This window comes from Anser brachyrhynchus, assembly GCF_964034855.1.
Source record: "Anser brachyrhynchus genome assembly, chromosome: W".
In the NCBI taxonomy this organism is placed as follows: domain Eukaryota; kingdom Metazoa; phylum Chordata; class Aves; order Anseriformes; family Anatidae; genus Anser; species Anser brachyrhynchus.
The window spans coordinates 12,391,507-12,408,207 of NC_137704.1; the positions used below are offsets into that span (position 1 = coordinate 12,391,507).

Genomic DNA, 16,701 nt, shown 5'->3' on the forward strand with positions numbered 1-16,701 from the left:
TTGTTGACTGATGTAGATTCTAGTAGGCACGCTACTTTACAATTGTAGTTCTGCATGTGATTTTTCACCCTGTTGCTTATTGTACCTTGCTTATTGCAGTGTCTGCGGTGATTGATAGAAAAATCTATAGAAAGTGTTTGGTTGATTGAAAATAAAAAAGGGGGAATTGTGGGAGAAGAATTCGCAGGGAGCTTTGTGCTGTTTTGTGGGAAAGGAATTCGCAGGTGGCTTCATGCTGTTTCACACGTCCCTGAGGTAGAGATAATGAGGAAAACAGCGGTACAACCAAAAACTTGAGCAAGGACGAGATAAAGTAAATTGGCTACAGTGTTAAAGATGAGCTTTGGGCAGTAGCCAATTGCTGGCTGGCTCGAGGCGCGTCTGAGGGTCTCTAACCAATTGTAAGACAGATTCAGGCGCATGGACAGCGTGTGGGGCTACGGGGAAAATAAATGTAGTGGTGAAAAATGGCAATAAAGGTCCTGCTGTTGAAGAGCCATCAGCTGTCCATGTCGTGCATGCCTTCACCTGAGGCAGGGACTAACTTGTTGGGAAAGGATTTGACAATGAAATTGGGCATTCAAATAGTAAATTGTTAGACTGGAATAATGGTGCTGTTAAAGGGATGCTCTCAGACTCTGAGAGCAAAGATATATTCGTCTTGGAGTGGGAAGACCCTGAAATCGGGCGGAAGCAACAATACAGATGGACAGTTCTACCTCAGGGATTTACAGAGTCACTGAATTTATTTGGGCAAGTTCTAAAACAAATTTTGGAGCAATTCCAACCTTCTCAGGAGGCATTACTGTTACAATATGTGGATGATCTTTTGTTGTCAGGACAGGAGAAAACAGTTGTGAAGGAAGCCACTTACAAGCTATTCAACTTTCTGGGAAAACAAGGCTTGAGAGTATTGGAAAATAAATTACAATATGTAGAAAGAGAAGTCAAGTATTTAAGGCATCTAGTGTCTGAAAGTACCCTCCCCACTGGAAAAGCAGATATTTAGTGGAAAAGAGTTTTTAAGGAATTTAAGGAATTTAGTGGAATATGTTTTTAAGGAATTATGAGCCACAGAGTCCAAAGGAAAATGGATACTTCCTGATGGGAGAGAAATGATGAATAAAGCGCTAATGAGGCAAATATTAACTGTTTTACATCAAGGGAGTCATTGAGGAATTTAAGCAATGTGTGACGCTGTGCTATGGAAATATGTATGTGTCGGAATACACATACTCTGGCTAAACAAGTATGCAGGAGTTGTGTAGTATGTCAAAAGGTAAATAGGAAAATTATCCGCAGTCAGCCCAAAGTGGGGCGAGAACCAGGAATTCAACCCTTCCAAAGTGTGCAGGTAGATTTTACAAACTCCTCAGAGTAGGTAGATTTAAATACTTATTAGTCTTGGTTGATCACTTGTCAGGGTGGGTGGAAGCTTTCCCTTCAGTATCTGCTACTGCGAGCTTGGTAGCTAAGGTAATTCTAGAACAGATAATTCCCAGGAATGGAATTGTTGAAAATATTGACTCTGATCAAGGAACTCACTTTACATTACAAATATTGCGAGGACTAATGTGGATTCTAGGAATTAAATGGGAATTTCACAGTCCTTGGAATCCTTCCTCTTCTGGAAGGGTGGAGAGGATGAACCAGACAGTAAAGAAGCAACTGACTAAGTTCTGGAAACTCGGCTCCCCTGAACAAAGTGTTTACCTTTGGCACTTCTCCAAATTCAAACACCTCCAAGAAAAGATGTGAGAGTTTCACCATATGAAATATTATTTGGATTGCTGTACATGGACAAAGGGAATGAATTACCTCAATTCGAGACAAAAGATGCTTTTCTTAAAAACTATATACTTGGGCTGTCATCCTCTTTGTCATCTCTCAGGACCTGTGGATTGTTAACTCAAACCCCACCCTTGGAAGCCCCGATCCATCCATCCTGAGCAGGAGACTGGGTTCTGATACAGACATGGAGAGAATCGAAGCTACAACCTGAGTGGGACAGACCATTCCAGGTACTCCTGACTACTGAGATGACAGTAAGAACAGCTGAGAAATGGTGGACTCATTGCACTCATTATACCCAGGTGAAGGCATCAGTTGACCCTGAGACCTGAGAGACTGTTTCTATAGGAGAACCTTTAAAATTAAAAATTAGGAGGAGGTGTGAATCGTGGTTGTAAACTAACCTTTAAATTCTCCTTAGGAAAAAATTATGAATACCACATGTAATTGGGGAAAAAGAGTTGGATTACATAGAGTGTTCCCAGGCTATTCTGTTTTTTATAATAATATGTATATCATTCTTCATACTGATGGAAATTCAGGGGGCAATAATACTGACCCTGGGTGTGGAAATGTTACCTGTGAGGTAGGGAATTATCCATACTATACCAAATATGGTAGCTACAGGAATGCTAATATATATAATGCACACCAGATACAACATGGGAATCATCCTGTAACTGGCTGGCCAGTCCTGAACGGCCAGGGGTAATATTGGCTATGTGGTAATAGGGCTAGGAAGGTGTTGCCCCCAGGGTGGAAGGGAGCTTGCACCCTGGGGGCAATAATTCTAAATGGAACTATTACTGAAGACATACAAAGCCAAAGCTCCCTTGGGACCCATAAACACAGAATTAAGAGGAATCCAGCTAGTCCTGTAGTGAAAAGGAACAGGGCATTTCACAGTTTTGTGAGGTGGTTTAACACTTGGTTAAGTGTGAGTGAATTAGAAAAAGCTATTTTGATATCTCAGCTGTAATCAAAGAATTAGAAAACAACACTCTGGATGCCATCTGGGCACTGCATGAGGAGGTGACAAGTCTGTCAAAGATGGTATTCCAGAATCTAATGGTACTGGATTTATTACTGGCGTTTCTACACTGAGTCTGTTTTGCCCATGATGATAGTTGTTGAGTGATCTCCTTGTCTTTATCTCAATCCTTGAGCCCTTTTCATCATATTTTCTCCCCCTTTCCCTTTGAGGAGGGGGAGTGAGAGAGTTGTCGTGGTGGAGCTCAGCTGCCCAACTCTGTAAAACCACCACAAGGTTCCTTCCAACCTCAACTATTCTGTGATACTGTCCCGCACGGCATCCTTTGGGACAAATTGTCCAACTGTGTATTGAAGAGGTTCACACTATGCTGGGTAATGAGCTGGCTCAACTGTAGAGCTCAAAGAGTTGTAGTGGATGGGGCTACATCTGGCTGGCAGCCAGTCACTAGCTGTGTTCCCCAGGTCTCAGTTCTAGAGCCAGTCCTATTCAAAATTTTTATCAATGATCAGGATGCAGGAGTGGAATTCATCCTCAGCAAGTTTTCAGATGATACTAAACTGAGAGGTTCTGTTGACTGCCTGGAGGGACAGGAGGCCTTGCAGAAGGATCTAGATCCATTGGAGCACTGGACAATCATCAGTGGCATGAAGTTCAGCAAAGATAAATCCAGGGTTCTGCACCTGGGATGAAGTAATGCTGGACACAGGCACAGCTTGGGAGACGAGTGCCTAGAGAGCAGCTCAGCTGGTCTCTAGGGGTGATCTGGGGGTGCTGGTCGACAACAGGCTGAACATGAGTCAGCAGTGTGCCCTGGCAGCCAAGAGGGCAAACTGCATTTTGGGATGCATTAAACACATCATAGCCAGCCAGTAAAAAAAGAGGTGATCCTCCCAGTATATTTAGCATTGTTCACAGAGTCATAGAATCATAGAATATCCCGAGTTGGAAGGGACCCACAAGGATCATCAAGTCCAACTCCTGGCTCCACACAGGTCTACCCAGAAATTCAGACCATATGGCTAAGAGCATAGTCCAAACACTTCTTAAACTCCAACAGGCTTGATGCTGTGACTACATCCCTGGGGGGCCTGTTCCAGTGTGCAACCACCCTCTCGGTGAAGAACCTTTTCCTGATATCCAGCCTGAACCTCCCCTGTTGCAGCTTGACTCCATTCCCTTGGGTCCTACCGCTGGTCACCAGAGAGAATAGATCAATGCCTGCCCCTCTGCTCCCTCTCGTGAGGAAGCTTTAAACTGCGATGAGGTCTCCTCTCAGCCTCCTCTTTTCCAGGCCAAACAGACCAAATGACCTCAGCCACTCCTCATACATCTTCCCCTCTAGGCCCTTCATCATCTTTGTAGCCCTAAGGTTGTTGCAACCTCACCTTGAATATTGTGTGCAGTTCTGATCTCCACAATATAAAAAGGATGTTAAGGTCCTTGAAAGTGTCCAGAGGAGGGAAAGAAAGCTGGTAAAAGCACTGGAAGGCATGTCCTATGAGAGAGTCTGAGGACACTTGGGTTGTCTAGTCTGGAGAAGAGAATGCTCAGAGGCAACCTCATTGCTCTCTACAACTTCCCGAGGAAGGGAAGTGGAAAGGGAAGTGCCGATCTCTTATCCCTGGTAACCGATGATAGGTTGCTTTCCTCAGCAACCACCTTGACAGATGGGGCCAAAGTCATTCCCAGGTCTTATGGTTATTTTGGAGAAAGCTTATGGAATGGGAAGATAACTGTTAAGAGAAAGAGAATAGAATCATAGAAGCATAAAATGGTTTGGGTTGGAAGGGACTTTAAAGATCATATAGTTCCATCTCCCCTGCCATGGGCAGGGACACCTTCCACTAAAGTAGGTTGCTCAAAGCTCCATTCAACCTGGCCTTGAACACCTCCAGGGATGCGGCACCCAGAGCTTCTCTGGGCAACCTGTTCCAGTGCCTCACCACCCTCATAGTAAAGAATATCTTCCTTATATCCAACCTAAATCTTCCCTCTTTTAGTTTAAAGCTATTACTCCTTGTCCTTTCACTATATTCCCTGATAAAGAGTTCTTCCAGGCTTTCCTGTAGGCCCCCTTGTAGGTAATGGAAGGCTCCAGTGGAGCCTTCTCTTCTCCAGGCTGAACAACCCCAACTCTCTCAGTCTTTATTCGTAGGAGAGGTGATCCAGCCCCTTGATCATTTTTGTGGCACTCCTCAGGACTTGTTCTAATATGTCCACGTCCTTCTTGTGCTGGGGGCCTCAGAGCTGAATGCAGTACCCCAGATGGAATCTCATGAGAGCAGAGTAGAGAGGCAGAACCACCTCCCTCGACCTGCTGGCCATGCTTCTTTTGATGCAGCCCAGGATACGGTGGCTTTCTGGGCTGGAAGCGCACATTGCCGACTCACGTTGAGCTTCTCATCAACCAACACCCCCAGATCCTTCTCATCAGGGCTGCTTTCAATCCATTCTCTGCCCAGCCTGTATTTGTGTTGGGATTGCCCCAATGCAGATGCAGGACCTTTCACTTGGCCTTGTTGAACTTTATGAGGTTTGCACAGGCACACCTCTCAAGCCTGTCAAGGTCCCTCTAGACAGCTTCCCTTCCCTCCAGCGTGTCGACTCCACCGCACAGCTTGGTGTCATCGGCAAACTTGCCGAGGGTGCACTTGATCCCACTGTCCATGCTGCCGACAAAGTTGTTAAACAGCACCGGTCCCCCCCATACCGACTCCTGAGGAACAACATCGTTACTGATCTGTACTTGGATATTGAACTGTTGACTGTAACTCTTTGAGTGCGACTATCCAACCAATTCCTTACCCGCTGAGTGGTCCATCCATCAAATCCATGTCTGTCCAATTCAGAGACAAGGATATTGTACAGGACAGTGTGAAATGCTTTGTGCAAGTCCATGTCCGTTGCTCTTCCTCTATCCACCAATGCTGTAACCCCATCATAGAAGGCCACCAGATATGTCAGGCATGATTTGCCCTTAGTGAAGCCATGTTGGCCGTCACCAATCACCTCCTTATTTTCAACGTGCTTTAGCATGGTTTCCAGAAGGATCTGCTCCATGATCTTGCCAGGCACAGAGGTGAGACTGACTCACCTGTAGTGTGAGAAAAACCTCAATAATTTTCTCAGACAGGATCTTCTGTGAAGCTATTTTATTCACGATTGCAATGGTGGGTGTCCTGCAAGCAGGAGCGCCCAGCAAAAGTATATCATAACCTTATATCCCCTATTACCCGATGCTTGATTCCTCCCGTTTCCTCATTGGCTGAGTACTACAGGTTCACAAGCTACTCGATGCCTTTCTATACCTTCTTCACAAAATCATTGAAGGAGGGGAGAAGGTGCTCCAGGTTCTAGTGTCTTGGGTCTACATGGCAAGAATTGCTCTAAAATCTGCTCTAAAACATGCCCAAATAAATTTGGTGATTCTGTGAACCCCTGAGGTAAAACAGTCCATCTATATTTTTGTTTCTGACTTGTTTCAGGGTCTTTCCACTCAAAGGCAAATATGTTTCTGCTCACAGGGTCCAGTGGACAGGGTCAAAAGGCATCTTTTAAATCTATCACACTGAACTACTTATGCTCATGTGGGATCTTGCTCATCACAATGTATGGATTTGGAACCACAGGGTGGCGCTTCCGCACTATCTCTGTATTTTTTCTTAGATCCTGTACCAGTTGGTAAGAACCATCAGCCTTTCTTACTGGCAGGAGTGTTAAAAGGAGAGATGCATGGTTCCAATAATTCATCTTTAATCAATTCTCTTATTACTGATTTAAGACCATTTTGTCCCTCAGCTGAAATACGGTATTGCTTCTGCTTTATTGCCTCATATCCTTCCTGTATATCTATCTTTAGGGAGGTAATATTAATTCCTCCTCTATTTCCCTCCTTGACCCAAACTATGAGGTCTACTTCTTTTTCATCATCTTCTGTCAATAACTTCATTGATACCGTTATTCCCACCTGACAACTTAATATTTGAATACCCAATTTCATCATCAAATCCCTCCCCAACAAATTAGTCTCTGCCTCAGGTACATACAGTACTTGCCCAGTGATTGTTTTATCCCCCAGTCTCACTTTGGTATCCCCCAAAAGAGGCACTGTTATCCCCATCCCTTCTACCCCTGTCACCCTTAGGATTTCATCAGTTAATTTATGGGCCAGTGATGATCTATCTGCCCCAGTATCTACTAAAAATACAACTTCTTCTTCAGTAGGTCCCACCACTAAATTTATCAAGGGCTCTCAGTGGGACCAGCTTTCTGAGAAGCCCTGACTCCCCTATTCTGAATTTATAACAGCTGTGGTGACCAGCTTGACCACACTTGAAACATCTTCTTTGTCCCTGTTGTAATTTAGACTGCAACACAGGTAGCTTCCTCTGCTTATCATTCTTTCATCTCTCTTCCTCAACCTTCCACCCTGGGTCCGACTTATCCTGACAATTTCTCCCTTCATCTCCAATCCTCTGCTTCATTACCTGATTCACTGTGGATATCATTAGTTTCACTCTCTGTCTTTCCTTCTCCTCTCCCCTCCTGACATAAACCTTCAGGGCCTCCCGCAGGAGGGTCTCTAGTGGCTGTTCACTCCATCCTTCCATCTTCTGGAGCTTTTTCTGTATGTCCAACCAGGTTTTAGTCACAAAGTGTACTTTCAAAAGCCCTTGGGCTAGAGGGTCCTCAGGAATCATCCCCGAGTACTTCCTCATTCCATCCCTCAGTCTTTGCAGAAAGTCATTAGGGAATTCATCCTTTTGTTGTCAGATTTCAAATGCTTCAGTAAAATTCTGGGACTTTGTTACTGCTTCCCTAATCCCCATTATTATGTCCCTTAAGTCTCTCATATCGGCAAGTGGATATTTCTGCTCTACTGGAATTGCTCCTGGTCCGGGGCGGGGAGGGGTGGTTAGGTGCACTCTTAATTAATCCCCACTCTTCTCCAGTGAATAACATACTCAGGATTGAAATCATCTCTCCCCAGGGATATAAATTAGGCCCTAGAAACTGATCTAAGTGTTCCTCTAGTCCTATGGAGTCCTCAATTAAAGGTTTAATTTCCTTCTTAAAACTCCTAACCTCTCCACTGGTGATGGGGGGGGGTCACACAACCTATTTCATATAATCATAGAATCATAGAATCATAGAATGGCTTGGGTTGGAAGGGACCTTAAAGATCATCTGGTTCCAACCATCCTGCCATAGGCAGGGATGCTGCCCACTAGATCAGGTTGCTCAGGGCCTCATCCAGCCTGGTCTTGAATACCTCCAGGGATGGGTGTACTGGGTCGGGCTGGGATGTTAACTTTCCCTGCAGCAGCCCATACAGTGCTGTGCTCTGCACTCGTACCTAAAACAGCAGTTGTATCACACCAGTGTTGTGTCTGCTGCTGAGCAGTGCTGGCACAGCATCAGGACTCTCTCTAACCCCCCTAGGGGGTGGGCAAAAATGTGAGAAAAGAAACATCACCAGGGCAGCTGACCTAAACCAACCAAAGGGATATTCCATACCATATGATGTCACACTCAGCAATAAAAGGTGGAAAAAGGAGGAAGAGGGGAGGGGTGGGTTCTCGTTGTGAAAACGTCCGTCCTCCTCCCGAACACCGGCTACGTGCATTGAGGCCGTGCTTCAAGGACGTCGTCAAGCATAGCTCATTTGTGGGAAGCAGAGAGTAATTTCTTTCCTCTGCACTTTCACATAGCCTTTACTTGTTTTGTTTAGTTTTCCCTTTTCCCCCTCCCTTTTCCCCTTTCCTTTTTTTTTTTCCCCTTTAGTTAAATTGTTAATTGTTTAGTTAAATTGTTTAGTTAAATTGTTTAATTAATAATAATCTTTCCTTAATAATTATTTTTTCCCTTTAATTAAATTACCCTTATCTCAACCCGTGAGTTGTTCTTTCCTTTACTTCTTCCCCTCCTCATCTAAGGAGGGGGAGTGAGAGAGCGGTTGTGGTGTTCAGCTGCCTAGCACGGTAAAACCACCACAGTCCTTTTTGGCGCCCAACGTGGGGCTCGAAGGGTTGAGATAACAGTAGAATTGATTAAAACGCTTACAACTAACACACTTACTTGCTAGTCACCATGTTCAGTGTCCTGTTAATATTGGCGTGTTTGATCATGTGTCGTGCAATCCATGTCATGTTCTCCTTTCTCCTCTATATCCGATCCGAGAATGTGCTACTATCTGTTTTTTTTTTTAATTCACTGTGCTGCCAAGCACTGGCCTTGAGTTTAATCTGGCATTCAGGCTCTGCACTGCTATCATTTGGGTCTCATGGAAACTATCTTTTAGAGAATATTCAGAATTACACTGCCTTCCTTTCCTCATCTGGAAGTCAGTTTATGAATAATATCAGGAATGGTACCTCCTCCTTCTTTCACAGCGGGCTAATTACAACGCTTTCTGAGTATTTTGAATATCCATGTGTAACCCATATATTGCTATTTCTAATTCTGAATAACGGGTTTCCTCTTCTCTCTAAGATTATTCGATTGTTTAGAAAGCTTACCCGGGAATCTGTCCCGAAAAAGTTTTGTGGCAGGTGGCAAGGTGTGTGGGAGGATATCGGCAGGTACCTGTCACGGGTGTCTCCTCCAATAGTTTTGAACTTCACCCCTGAACAAGTGCAAAATCCTAAAAACCTGATAGAATGTTTGAGAGTCGTATGCCCTGACCCTGATAATGCCAGAGAACGACAGCTTGCAGCATTGTGCTGGGTCCTGGCTTACGCATATCAAACACTGTTTAACATCATCCAGCACCTTGAAGAGAGGGAGGAAGTATCTGAATCTGATGACCAGATAACACATGCTGTGGCTGACCCAGAGGACCAACCGACTATGGTATCAGTCACCCCCATAGTCAAGTCAAAACAATGGAAACAGAAGTCAGCTCGTTTAGTAAGGGAAGAAGCCTCTCCTAAGAAGGAGGGAGAAGGGGAGAAGGCAGGCACCTCTAAAGCAGAGCCATCACAAAAACAGCAGGAAGAAGAGATGGAAATCATAAAGGAATCAGAAACCACTCGATCCCTATCCCTGAGTGAGTTGCGAGAAATACGAAAGGATTATGGTTGACACCCAGGTGAACACATCCTCACCTGGCTGCTTCGATGCTGGGATGCTGGGGCCAATAGCCAAAAATGAGAAGGCAATGAAGCCAAGCAGCTGGGATCCCTCTCTAGAGAAATGGTAATTGACAAAGGAATTGGGAGAGGGACACAGGTTCTCAGCCTCTGGAGGCGACTCCTGGCAGCTGTGAAATAAAGGTATCCCCATAACGAAGATATTGTATATCAAGTAGGCAAGTGGGCCACTATGGATGAAGGTCTCCAACATCTGCGGGAATTAGCTGTGCTGGAGATGATTTATAGTGATTTGGACAATGCCCAGACACCTCAAGATCCCGATGAAGTCCAGTGCACAACATCCATGTGGCGTAAATTGGTGCGGAATGCACCATCATCACATGCCAGTACACTGTCAGGAATTCATTGGGATGAGGGGATGGGACCAACAGTGTATAATCTGTCCTGCCATCTTCAAAAATATGAAGACAACCTCTCTGCTCCGCTACGGGCCTGTGTCTCAGCTGTGGAGAAACTGTCTGAAAGACTTGACCACCTCGTAGAACGAGCATATCCCTCCTCACCCAGATGGAGTGATATTTCAGCCACTAAGAATCAGTATTTTCCTGCTCGAGAGAGAGTACCCAAGACGCACACCACATGGCACCTTGTGGTTTTATCTGCGTGACCACGGGGAAGATATGAGGAAATGGGATGGTGTACCTACTTCAACCCTAATTGCTCGGGTACGTGAACTGAAAGGAAATGCAGCAGCAAGAAGAGGGGCTCCTAAGAAAAATGCTACTCCTGTTGGGCAGTTCCACAGAGGCAGTAGAAGGGCTGATGTTATTCTTGACCCTGATGAAGGGACCTCTGCTTCACATTTGCAAGAATTAAGTGGCAGATACTCCAACCAGGACTAGAGGGGCCCTGCCTCTGGCCAGGTAGAGGAGAGGGATAACCGGATTTATTGGACTGTGTGGATCCGATGGCCTGGCATATTGGAACCACAAGAATACAAAGCTTTAGTGGACACTGGCACACAATGTACCTTAATGCCATCAGGCTACCAAGGGACAGAACCCATCTGTATCTCTGGAGTGACAGGGGGATCCCAGCAATTAACTGTATTGGAAGCTGAAGTGAGTCTAACTGGGAATGAGTGGCAAAAGCATCCCATTGTGACTGGCCCTGAGGCTCCATGCATCCTTGGCATAGACTACCTCAGGAGAGGGTACTTCAAGGATTCAAAAGGGTACCGGTGGGCTTTTGGCATAGCTGCTTTGAGCGCAGAGAAGATTAGGCAGCTGTCTACCCTTCCTGGTCTCTCAGAAGACCCTTCCATTGTAGGATTGCTGAAGGTCGAAGAACAGCAAGTACCAATCGCTACCACAGCGGTGCACTGATGGCAATATCGCACCAACTGGGACTCCCTGATTCCCATCCATGAGTTGGTTCATCGGCTGAAGAGTCAAGGAGTGATCAGCAAGACTCACTCACCCTTTAATAGTCCTATATGGCCAGTGCGAAAGTCTAATGGTGAGTGGAGGCTAACGGTGGACTATTGCGGCCTGAACGAAGTCACACCACCACTGAGTGCTGCAGTGCCGGACATGCTAGAACTTCAGTACGAACTGGAATCAACGGCAGCCAAGTGGTACGCCACAACTGATATCGCTAATGCATTTTTCTCCATCCCTCTGGCAGCAGCATGCAGGCCGCAGTTTGCTTTCACTTGGAGGGGCATCCAACACACCTGGAATCGACTGCCCCAGGGGTGGAAACACAGCCCTACCATTTGCCATGGACTGATCCAGTCTGCACTGGAACAAGGGGGAGCTCCTGAACATCTGCAGTACATTGATGACATCCTCGTGTGGGGCAACACAGCAGAAGAAGTTTTTGAGAAAGGGAAGAAAGTAATCCAAATTCTCCTGAAAGCTGATTTTGCCATTAAACAGAGTAAGGTCAAGGGACCTGCACAGGAAATCCAATTCTTGGGGGTAAAATGTCAGGATGGACGTCGCCATATTCCGATGGATGTGATCAATAAAATAACAGCAATGTCTCCACCAACTAGCAAAAAAAGAAACGCAAGCTTTCCTAGGCCTTGTGGGATTCTGGAGAATGCATGTTCCAGGCTATAGTCAGCTTGTGAGTCCTCTATATCAAGTGACTTGAAAGATGAACTGTTTCGAGTGGGGCAGCGAGCAACAACTGGCCTTTGAACAAATCAAATAAGAAATAGCTCGTGCAGTAGCCCTTGGGCCTGTCCGTACCGGACTAGCTGTGCAAAACATACTTTCCACTGTGGTCAGGAAGCATGGCCTCACCTGGAGCCTCTGGCAGAAAACCCCAGGAGAAACTCGAGGTCGACCTCTGGGGTTCTGGAGCCGGGGCTATTGAGGATCAGAAGCCAATTACACCCCAACTGAAAAGGAGATACTCATGGCATATGAGGGTGTTCGAGCTGCTTCAGAAGTTGTTGGTACAGAAGCACAGCTCCTCTTGGCACCACGGCTACCTGTGTTACATTGGATGTTCAAAGGGAAAATTCCCACTACACACCAAGCAGCCGACGCTACATGGAGTAAGTGGGTAGCGTTAATTACACAGCGGGCTCGAATGGGAAAACCTAATCACCCAGGAATCCTGGAAGAGATCATGGACTGGCCGGAAGGCAGAGATTTCGGAGTGCCGACAGAAGAGGTAACCCGTGCTGAAGAGGCACCACCATATAATGAATTGCCAGAAGACAGAAAGCAGTATGTGTTGTTCACTGACGGATCCCGCCGTGTGGTAGGGAGCCATCGGAAATGGAAAGCTGCTGTGTGGAGTCCCACACGAGGAGTCGTGGCTGCCATGGAAGGGGAAGGCGAGTCACAGATTCACAGATTCACAGATTTCCCTAGGTTGGAAGAGACCTCAAGATCATCGAGTCCAACCTCCGACCTAACACTAAGTACTCCACTAAACCATATCCCTAAGCTCTACATCTAAACGTCTTTTAAAGACCTCCAGGGATGGTGACTCCACCACCTCCCTGGGCAGCCCGTTCCAATGCTTAATAACCCGTTCGGTAAAGAAGTACTTCCTAACATCCAACCTAAAACTCCCCTGTCGCAACTTTAGCCCATTCCCCCTCGTCCTGTCACTAGGCACGTGGGAGAATAGACCAACCCCCACCTCTCTACAGCCTCCTTTCAGGTAACTGTAGAGAGCGATGAGGTCGCCCCTGAGCCTCCTCTTCTCCAGGCTGAACAAGCCCAGCTCCCTCAGCCGCTCCTCATAAGACTTGTTCTCCAGACCCCTCACCAGCTTGGTCGCCCTTCTCTGGACTCGCTCGAGCACGTCCATGTCCTTCCTGTAGCGAGGGGCCCAAAACTGAACACAGTACTCGAGGTGCGGCCTCACCAGAGCCGAGTACAGGGGCACAATCACTTCCCTCGACCTGCTGGCCACACTGCTTCTTATACAGGCCAGGATGCCGTTGGCCTTCTTGGCCACCTGAGCACACTGCTGGCTCATATTCAGCCGACTATCAACCAATACTCCCAGGTCCTTCTCGGCCAGGCAGCTTTCCAGCCACTCATCTCCCAGCCTGTAGCTCTGCTTGGGGTTGTTGCAGCCCAGGTGCAGGACCCGGCACTTGGCCTTGTTGAACTTCATGCAGTTGACCTCAGCCCATCGCTCCAGCCTATCCAGATCCTCCTGCAGAGCCTTCCTGCCCTGTCGAGTCAGTATGCAGAAGTGGAAGCCATACAACTGTCCCTAGAGATTGCCGAAAGAGAAAAATGGCCAGTACTGTATCTCTACACTGATTCATGGATGGTGGCAAATGCTCTGTGGGGGTGGCTGCAGCAATGGAAACAGAGCAACTGGCAGCACAGAAGTAAACCTATCTGGGCTGCTACCCTGTGGCAAGATATTGCAGCTCGGGTAGAAAACCTGGATGTAAAAGTGCGTCGTGTAGATGCCCACATGCCCAAGAGCCGCGCAACTGAAGAACATCAGAACAACGAAGAAGTGGATCGAGCTTCAAAAATTGAAGTGGCTCAGGTGGACCTGGACTGGGGACGTAAGGGTGAGCTGTTTGTAGCTCAATGGGCCCATGAAACATCAGGACATCAGGGGAGGGATGCCACATACAGATGGGCTCGTGATCGAGGGGTAGACTTGACCATTGAGGCCATCACACAGGTTACCCATGAGTGTGCGACCTGTGCTGCAATTAAGAGAGCCATGAAGGTAAAATCTCCCTGGAACAGGAGGAGGTGGCTAGGGTTTCAATATGGCAAATTGACTATATCGGACCACTCCCACAAACCCGCTAAGGTAAACGGCACATACTCACCATGGTAGAAGCAACTACTGGGTGGCTGGAAACATACCCCGTAAACCATTCCACGGCCCGAAACACTATCTTGGGCCTAGAAAGGCAAGTGCTGTGGTGTCATGGTACACCAGAGAGAACTGAGTCTGACAATGGGAGTCATTTTCAAAACAATTTGGTCACCTCCTGGGCCAAGAGGCATGGCATTGAGTGGCTGTATCACATCCCTTATCACCCACAAGCCTCTGGGAAGGCTGAGAGGTAGAAAGGACTGTTAAAGACTATGTTACAAGCATTGGGAGCTGGGACATGGAAACAATGGGACATAAATCTACCAGAAGCCACTTGGCTAGTTAACAACAGGGGGTCTGACAGCCGTGCTGGTCCTGCCGAAAAAAAAACCCTACACACGGTGAAAGGAGCTAAAGTCCCCGTAGTGCATGTAGGGAAGTGGATGGGGAAGGCAGTGTGGGTTGCTCCTGCCTCGGGAAAAGGCAAACCCACTCATGGGATTGTCTTCGCCCAAGGACCGGGGTATACCTGGTGGGTAATGCAAAAGAATGGGGATATCAAGTGCATGCCTCAAGGAGATTTAACCTTGAGCGAAAACTAATCTGTAATCTAAGTTATATGTTGTAGGAAGACGCTGCAGGATCAACGACAGGTCAACTTCGCAAGGAACCGGACAAGTGCAACAAGGACTTGAGCTAAGCTGGTGCTGGCGTCCAGACATCCAACTCCGCCTGCTCTGAGTGACCACTTTGGCAGATGAAGACCAAATAGTCAACAGTTCTTATGAACATTTTCCGAGAAAGACCTATAGAATGAAAAGACATTTCAGTGTGGCCAGGAGGTCTAGGGAAGTGATTGTCCCCCTTTACTCGGCTCTGGTGAGGCCACACCTCGAGTACTGTGTTCAGTTTTGGGCCCCTCGCTACAAGAAGGAAATGGAGGTGCTCGAGCGAGTCCAGAGAAGGGCAACGAAGCTGGTGAGGGGTCTGGAGAGCAAGTCTTACGAGGAGCGGCTGAGGGAGCTGGGATTGTTCAGCCTGGAGAAGAGGAGGCTCAGGGGTGACCTTATCACGCTGTACAATTACCTTAAAGGAGGCTGCAGCGAGGTGGGGATTGGTCTATCCTCCCACGTGCCTGGTGACAGGACGAGGGGGAATGGGCTAAAGTTGCACCAGGGGAGGTTTAGGTTGGATGTTAGGAAGAACTTCTTTACTGAAAGGGTTGTTAGGCATTGGAATGGGCTGCCCAGGGAAGTGGTTGCGTCACCTTCCCTGGAGGTCTTTAAGAGACGTTTAGATGTTGAACTTAGTGATATGGTTTAGTGTAGGACTTGTTAGTGTTAGGTCAGAGGTTGGACTAGGTGATCTTGGAGGTCTTTTCCAACCTAGACGATTCTGTGATTCTGTGACATACCTACCCATCTCCGGTCTTCTAGAAGGGCAAGAAGGAGGATCCGGGAAACTACAGGCCAGTCAGTCTCACCTCTGTCCCTGGAAAGGTGTTGGAACAGCTTGTTCTGGATGCCATCTCCAAGCAATTGGAAGAGAAGAAGGTTATGAGGAGTAATCAGCATGGATTCACCAAGGGGAAGTCATGCTCGACCAACCTCATTGCCTTCTAGGATGGCATCACCAGCTGGGTAGATAGGGGGAGAGCAATGGATGTCATCTACCTTGACTTTAGCAAGGCCTTTGATACTGTCTCCCACGACATCCTGCTAGCAAAGCTGAGAAAGTGTGGGATGGAGATGAGTGGACAGTAAGGTGGGTTGAGAACTGGCTGACTGGCCGAGCTCAGAGGGTGGTGATCGGCGGCGCAGAGTCCGGCTGGAGACCTGTGACTAGCGGTGTTCCCCAGGGGTCGATGCTGGGTCCGGTCTTGTTCAACATCTTCATCGACGACCTTGATGAGGGAATAGTGTCCGCCCTCAGCAAGTACGCCGATGACACAAAGCTGGGAGGAGTGGCCGACACGCCAAAGGCTGTGCTGCCATTCAGCGAGACCCGGGCGGGCTGGAGAGATGGGCAGGAAGAAACCAAATGAGGTTTAATAAGAGCAAGTGTAGAGTCCTGCACCTGGGAAGGAGCAACCGGATGTATCAGTACAGGCTGGGGGATGACCTGCTGGAGAGGAGCTCTGAGGAGAAGGACCTGGGGGTCCTGGTAGATGACAGGTTGACCATGAGCCAGCAGTGTGCCCTGGTGGCCAAGAGGGCCAATGGGATCCTGGCGTGCATTAAAAGGAGTGTGGCCAGCAGGTCAAGGGAGGTGATCCTCCCCCTCTACTCTGCCCTGGTCAGGCCTCACCTGGAGTACTGTGTCCAGTTCTGGGCTCCCCGGTACGAAAAAGACAGGGATCTCCTGGAAAGAGTCCAGCGGAGGGCCACAAAGATGATACGGGGCCTGGAGCATCTTCCCTATGAAGAAAGGCTGAAAGATCTGTTCAGCCTGGAGAAAATTGTATGTTAACATCAAGGACAGGTCGACCCCAAAGATAAG

At 47.4% G+C, this 16,701-nt stretch overlaps 2 protein-coding genes across 2 annotated transcripts in view; one reads left to right on the top strand and one right to left on the bottom strand.

Moving 5' to 3' along the window:
- LOC308184722 (uncharacterized protein) overlaps positions 1–16,701 on the bottom strand; it is a 362,730-nt gene that overhangs the window by 190,246 nt on the left and 155,783 nt on the right. The window lies entirely within an intron of this gene.
- LOC308184986 (uncharacterized protein) lies at positions 12,484–14,966 on the top strand (the record flags this gene model as incomplete). The annotated part of the gene is made up of 3 exons (XM_080572530.1): positions 12,484–12,567; positions 13,033–13,942; positions 14,831–14,966. The coding sequence occupies 3 exons, from the start codon at positions 12,484–12,486 to the stop codon at positions 14,941–14,943; spliced, it is 1,107 nt and encodes a 368-aa protein (XP_080428656.1). The 3' UTR covers positions 14,944–14,966.